At 41.1% G+C, this 7,548-nt stretch overlaps 1 protein-coding gene across 2 annotated transcripts; it reads left to right on the top strand.

Moving 5' to 3' along the window:
• The first annotated feature begins 287 nt into the window (after positions 1-287).
• Positions 288-5,690, top strand: LOC106572017 (SUZ RNA-binding domain-containing). Of its 2 annotated transcripts, none has more exons than XM_014145718.3 (4): positions 288-481; positions 1,664-1,713; positions 1,909-2,178; positions 2,510-5,690. In XM_014145718.3, the coding sequence occupies exons 2-4, from the start codon at positions 1,667-1,669 to the stop codon at positions 2,616-2,618; spliced, it is 426 nt and encodes a 141-aa protein (XP_014001193.1). In that variant the 5' UTR covers positions 288-481; positions 1,664-1,666; the 3' UTR covers positions 2,619-5,690. The 2 variants fall into 2 exon arrangements, with proteins under 2 accessions (XP_014001193.1, XP_014001194.1); XM_014145719.3 differs by lacking the exon at positions 288-481 and adding an exon at positions 741-1,220.
• Positions 5,691-7,548: the final 1,858 nt, after the last annotated feature.

Below are 7,548 nucleotides of genomic sequence, written 5' to 3'. Positions count from 1 at the left end.
CATTTATGAAGAAAAAGCACTTTTTCTTACATTTTTCATCTAATTTGGAAAACTATTTAGAATCATTAAAACGTATACAAAACAAAATGTTAAAAAAATGTATTTGCTACATGTCTGTATTTGATTTAATATAATGTGGATTTGTATTATATTTTTTTCTTATCTTCCTTATTTATTTGTGTAATCCCTCTGGCTGTTCTGTGTCTTGAGTTTTGCATGTTACTGCTTAATAAATAATATATATTTATTTTTTTGGAAGCAGAGGGAGAGGCATGGCAACTGTGAAACGTCATTTCGTTCGGAACACAAACCTTTCTACGCCGTGCTCTGGCTATGTTTGTTCGTAAAACCAAGTGATGTCAGCGAGTGGGATAAGGGGCGGATCTGGCGTGCCCACGAACGAAACTCTTCAGCGTGTCTGAAAGAATGCAACATGGATGATGAAGTTTCCCAAAGTTGTGATTAAGTAGCGGACAGTGGGGTAAGAATATGCTACAATGGAGATCTGTGGGAGTTAGTATGCATTGGCTTTTTTTGTTGTTGCTGAATTGACACATTTTTAGGCAGTCCGTATGACCAACGTTCGCTTAACTAGCTTAAGTTAGTTGGCTAACATGGATAGCTAGTAAAGTTAGCAAGCAATGCCAGAAATGAAAGACGAAGTAGGACAGATATTTTTAGACATAGCTAACTGGCTAATATTAAATTCGAGCCAGGGAACTGACACAGGAAATGCAATGATGGCCCAGTCGAACCAGCCACAACATTTAGCTAGCCTCTTCTTCGCGCCGGCAACCAGCATAGTTAGCTAGCTAACCTAAACTTCTAGCCATTCAGTCAGCAACCACCACAGATTTAGTATTTTTGACCGATTGGCAACGGGTAGCCAGTTAGCTATCGGACTATGGCTAACGTTAGCTAGCTACCGTAGCTATTTAAAGCCACGTCGTTAGCCAATCAGTTAACGTTAGCAAGCCAGATACTGGTATGTTCATATTGTTAGGCTAGCAACGTTAACCAGCTAGATAACGCTACTAGTTAGCTAGCTAATGACATTACGTTAGCCAACGCCGGTTTGTTTGAACTAGCCAGTAACGTCGTTAGCTAATGACTGGCATGATGACATTACCACAACTGAAAAGCAAGCCAAAGCTGTCCTTGGACCTGATGTGATGGAAGATTGCCCTGAATGTTCAAAATAGCTTGTTGAAACGCTTTAGGTAGCTTCACTTTAAAATCCAGATGTCTTGTATAGCTGGCTAACGTTAGTTGTGTGTCAATCATTTATGAGTTCATGCATATTTCATAAACATTTATACTGATTTCTGTGCACCTATATCTAGCGGTAATATTTCTGCATCTTGAAAACAAATCATGGTGTCAATCGGGTTTCCATCTTCAACGTCAATTTACCAGCGACTAGCAATCCTGTATTTCAGCCTTGCTATGGTTTTACTGCCAGTGTATAAATAACTTTGAAATAAGAATCCAGCCCTCCATGGTTTGCAGCCACCCTCCACTCCCCCTTTCTACCTGCTAACGTTACTCTCCCCGGCTACCCCTTTTAAGTTGCATTTGACTTAATGTTAGAATTTTTCATGCTGTATGACATGTACAATTGCATTTTAATGACCAATCGTTCTGTTCTGTCTCTTAAATGCAGGAAATGGACAGAAGATTAGAAGGAAAGCTTAGGATCAGCCAGAAAGAGAAGTGAGTAAAGTGCTCAGTTCTGAAACACTGTTGGCCTTCAGAAGATACACTAAGCACTCACTCACACATTACTCATTAATCAAACAAGTCATAGAGCAAACATTTCTAATAATGAACAGGATTTTTGGAATATAGTCAATTAATTAATGGCATGTGCATTTCATAACCTCATTAATCAAAACATCTGCCTCCCAGAGTGTCCAGTAATAACACTACACAGTCGCCATTGAAGACGGGCATCGTGATCCAGGACGACTCCCCACACGCTGCGCCCCCGCCCCAGATCCGCATTCTGAAGCGGCCCTCCAGTAACGGGTCGTTAGGGTCGCCCCAGGGCCAGAACCGGCCCGTGCCACAGGTCAAATCCCTGGCCCAGCGGGAAGCGGAGTACGCTGAGGCCAGGAAGAGAATACTGGGCAGTGCCAGCCCTGAAGAGTCGCCTCAGGAAAAGCCCAACACAGACAGGTAAATAAATACCTCACACACCTACACCTGTTACCACTGGACAGTGCTGGGCAACGTTGTGTCCACTGCACATCTACTATGTTACAGTTCTTAATCCCAAGTGTACTGTATGTATACCTGTACATGTTTAGAACAGACACCATCATCTCTATGATTCTGTAAACAAAGTCTGGGAATCTTGTCACAACTTTCTAATGGATCGTTATTGTATCTGCTCAATTTACAAGATTTATTTTGTGCAAATAAAAAAACAGCTTGGAAGCCCAACTATTGATTAAAGCCTATTTTTGTAGTTGACTATATCCGTTCTTGGCCTTCTCCCTACCTCCAGACCAGGGCGTACAAATTCTACCACACCTCCAGAGGACCGATCGAACAATCATGCTGTCCGCCAACCAGCAGGCCCCGACGGCACTCAAGGCTTCTGCCAAAACAGATAAGTGGAAGAGGGGCAATCCTGTTATTGGGAGAGATGGAGAGGAAGATGAAATGTCTGGGCTCCAGGGGGTATCACAGGGTTTTAAAAACCATTTCCTTCTATTCCATGGTATGGGATCAGCTGTGAATCGGAATGCAAATGTCCTCCCCTCTCATGGCTCCCACTGGTAATGTGGGATGGATTAGAGGCTCTGTAGGAAGCATGCTTTCTCCCCCTCTCCATCCCACCCCCACTGTTTAACACTGTGATAAAGGACATCTTCTGCCTATTGTGATGATCCCTTTAAGTACCCCACCCTACACCCACGTTGTCCAAGGAGTCCTCTCCTTCTCTCGTCATGGGAAACCTATGGGGCTTTTGCTTCTATGCGGCTAATTTGGTCATCAGCCATGGACACTTCCATATGGAAATACTGAGAGCAGAGGATGCTTAACAGAGGACAGAAGAGTAGTGACTGAAGCAAAATGAGGGTAGTACAGTACCTTCAAAAGTATTCATACCATTTGACTTATTCCACATTTTGTATTAAATCATTTTTTCTCATCCGTCTACACATTATACCCAATAATGACAAAGTGAAAACATGTTTTTTCATAAGTATTGAATGAAATATCTCATTTACATCAGTATTAACACCCCTGAGTCAATACTTTGTAGAAGCAGCTTTGGCAGCGATTACAGCTGTCTTTTTGCATAAGTCTCTAAAAGCTTTCCGCACCTGGGTTGTGCAACATTTGCCTATTTATTCTTTTAAAAATTCTTCAAGCTCTGTCATTGGTTGTTGATCATTGCTAGACAACCATTTTTCAGGTCTTGCCATAGATTTTCAAGTAGATTTAAATTGTAACTTGGCCACTCAGGAGCATTCACTGTCTTGGTAAGCAACTCCAGTGTAGATTTGGCCTTATATTTTAGGTTATTGTCCTGCTGAAAGGTGAATTAATCTCCCAGTGTCTGGTGGAAAGCAGACAACCAGGTTTTCCTCTAGGATTTTGCCTGTACTTGGCTCCATTACATACATTTTTTGTTGTTGTTATCATATAAAACTCCCCAGACGTTAACCATTACAAGCATACCATCGTATGATGCAGCCACCACTATGCTTGAAAATATGGGGAATGCTACTCAGTATGTATTGGATTTTTCCAAACATAACTTTGTCCTGAATAAAAAGTATTAATTGTTTTTTTAATTCTGTACAGGTTTCCTTTTCACTCTGTCAATTAAGTTAGTATTGTGGAGTAACTACAGTGTTGTTGATCCATCCTCAGTTTTCTCCTATCACAGCCATTATACTCAGTAACTGTTTTAAAGTCACCATTGGCATCATGGTGAAATTCCTGAGCGGGTTCCTTCCTCTCTGGCAACTGAGTTAGGAAGGCTGTCAGTCTTTTTGTAGTGACTGGGTGTATTGATACACCATCCGAAGTGTAATTAACTTCACCATGCTCAAAGGGATATTCAATGTCTATTTTTTTTTTACCCATCTACCAATGGGTAGCATTCTTTGCAAGGCATTGGAAAACCTTGGTCTTTGGTTGATTCTGTGTTTGAAATTCACTGATCAACTGCGGGACCTCACAGATAATTGTATGTGGGGTACAGAGATGAGGTAGTCATTCAAATATCATGTTAAACACTTATTGCACACAGTGAGTCCATGCAACTTATGAGTTCAGCAAATTTCTACTCCTAAACTTATTTAGGCTTGCCTTAAAGGGGTTGAATACTTATTGACTGACTCAACATTTCAGCTTTTCATTATTACATAACATAATTCCTATTTGACATTATGGGGTATTGTGTGTAGGCCAGTGGCAAATCTACATTTTAAATATAGTTTCTAACAAAACAAAATGTGGGAAAAAGTGGAGGGGTGTGAATACTTTTTGAAGGCACTATACCTGTTACCAGCTTCACCCAGCAATAATGCTAGAGATACCATTCAATTCCCCCTTAATCCACAGCCCTCATGTCATGTTTTTTGTTGTTGTCAATGTTCCACTTTTATTTTGATTATTGATGATCAAATCTGTACATTGCCATTAGTTTTCAATGGAGGGTGATGTGTGGAAGTTTGAGTTCTGATAACTTCTGTTTACGGTTGTCTTTTTTAAAATTGAGCTTTTTCTGGCGTCTGTCCTGATTTCTATTTAAAATATTTAAATAAAACAGTACAACAAGACAAATGGAGATCAAATTGTGCATTTTGGTCCTTTTTTTGTTTAATATTTTGGGCCTTTTTGTATGATGAGACTGTAGTGATGTCAGAGCTGTATTTTAATCAAACCCCATTTTAAATCATTCTGTAAATATCGGTTCGTTCAAACTAAACTGTAGAGGTGGTGCTGGCAGGACTTGGGGGGGGGGGGGGTCATATGGGAAATAAATGTACTGCTGTACCTTTTACTGCCCCTCCATATCAACTGTCAACTGTATGTTCATTTCTTCTAATGTACTTCACTGAAGTAGTAACTCAGGTGCTGATGAGAGACAGTCTTTGACATTTCAATCTTAGGGAGGGATTGAGTGCAAAAAAAGGTGATGTTCATAATACCTGAGTTAGCACCTACTTTCAAAACTGATAATGCTGCACCGACGTGTTCAACAAATGTATGTTTGGAATGAAAGGAATCTGAGAGTCAGTCCAAGTCTGCCAGGTGGTTAGCCTCTGGCCCCTTCAGTATGCCATGGTATTTGAATGGAGGAATATCACTACGCTACTCCAAAGAACCCAGGGGAGTCCAGGGCCCTCTATAGCAGCCATGTTACTGCTTCAGATAGAAATGGACACTGTGGTAGTCACTTAACTATGAACCATTCATCTGGAGTGTTCGGTTACATTGCTTCCCCACTGACTAAGGTTTTCACCTGATGTCATATTAGTGAGGAGGTTTTGGTTGTGTAAACTGAACATGCTAAAGGATAAACCTGGATACTGTAAGGGATTCCTGAAAGTCTGTCTGCACCAACCCAACTAGCAGGGGGAGGATCAACAGGGTTTGTGAAGCTCTGAGTGAGAACACAAAATGGCCTGTAAATATTGATTGAATAAAAATGATTTGTAAAATAATCCACTGCTTGTCCTTCATATTTCAACATGGCCATGAGACAGTTTAAAGTGATATGGATTTCACCACAGTGATACTAGGATACATTGTATATTTTCATACACATTTGTTGTACCAAGACCATCGGAGTCCCCTATTGAACAAATCTTTATTTATGGGATCAAATTCGCTCTTTACTAAACATTTCACGTTTCTCAATTCTCACAAATGAATGCAACCTGACGAGGTTATTTAACATTTGACGTTTTATAATCTAACATTTCTGGCTGCTACCAGTGGCACAGTATTGTACTTCACATTGCTGTTGAAAATTAAAATGTGTAAAACATACTTCGGAGGTTTGCTCATTGTCCACTCGGGTATCGTGGATTTGGCTCGGATCCCAGACACTCTTTGGCCGGGGGAATAATATTGTCCAATGGGATGGGAAGCTGATGCTAGCTCAGGCCAATGACTGTGCATTGGGGCGGGGCTAGTGGTTGGGCTAGGAGGGTGAGTCTGACAGGAGGACGTCTAGGCACTTGTACTGCTTATTGGACGGTTGCCTCCCTTGTAGCAGACGCAGACAGACCAAGGCATGCGGTACTATCAGCATCTAGAGGAGAGCCAGTGGGACATGGTAACACACAGTCAATCATAAAATGAGTTTACCTCAAAGAAGGAAGGATGCTTTTAACGATATTGGAACATGGTCCTAGAGTTGGCTCTGCATACAGTACCTCCAATAGGAAGCAGATGACGAAGATGAGTGTGGCTACACTTTTTTTGTGACTGATTTGCAAGGCATGTTTGTACAACATTACCAAACCCAACAAATAATGTGATACATTACATGGCCAAAAGTTTTGATAACTGTAAATCTTTTTAGGACAAGGGGACTTTATTCAATATATTCACCTGTATTTACCCCCAAAAATGAAATGCTAATTAGCTGCTCACATGGCTATCATAAAGAACTACAAATGCCATGACACTGTCGAATTGAGGCGAAGGTAAGAATCTCTGGATCAGCGATCTAATGTTAGCTAAATGTAGTAATGAATTCATTGGCTAAATTTCTTTAAATGGAAAATTCTGTGAACTGTCTTGTGCAAGTTTTAGTTGACACAATACCTGTTAGCAAAGGTGTCAGCTAGAGATGAGATGGAGGGATTTGTAGTTTTGCATAATGTCTGCTTTGATGCTAATTAGCATTTTGGAATCTGAGAGTAAATAGAGCTGAATATATTGATAAAAGTCACCTTGTCCGAGAGGGATTTACATGGTTATCAAAATGTTACGCAAGGGTAAACTTACACGAAACACAGCCCTTATTTTAAGCATTTCTAAAATCCCCTATGGGAAATATGAATGGTGGGAAAACAATTGGAACCATTTCCCTGTTGACCGCTAGGTTTTATGGGTATTATGACACCTCCATTGTGGGACTCTATGAAAGGTGCTATACAATTCAAGTTGATCATAATCACTATTTATCAATGGTCCTTACCAGTCCTGGGTGGTGGTGATCTGCAGAGTGGACACCTGGCCCAGGATGAGCAGCAGGGTGTGCAGCATCAGGCTAGCTAGGACTGGCAGCGCCAACAGTCTAGTGTGGGGCCGCTAGGGGCACAGCTCAATGCTGGGTCCCCCTTTCCCCATAACGGATTGCCAGCAACATCACCAGGAAAAACAGGAACTGCAGGTCGACCAGGTTAGTCTTCTCCTGAAAGGGGCACACAAAATGAGGGAGAGAGTCAACACGTGCTATCGGTGAGTGAGGGTAAAATAAAATTCCAAAGCATTCTTCTGATCCAGACAAATTGAATGTTAGATATCGACAAGAAGTAAGTTAAAACCTGCCATGAGGAAGTATGCCGG

The sequence above is a fragment of the Salmo salar genome, chromosome 15 (genome assembly GCF_965601325.2).
Source record: "Salmo salar chromosome 15, fSalSal1, whole genome shotgun sequence".
Taxonomy (NCBI): domain Eukaryota; kingdom Metazoa; phylum Chordata; class Actinopteri; order Salmoniformes; family Salmonidae; genus Salmo; species Salmo salar.
The sequence above is the reverse complement of the archived record's forward strand: the minus strand, read 5'-3'. Positions and strand labels throughout refer to the sequence as shown.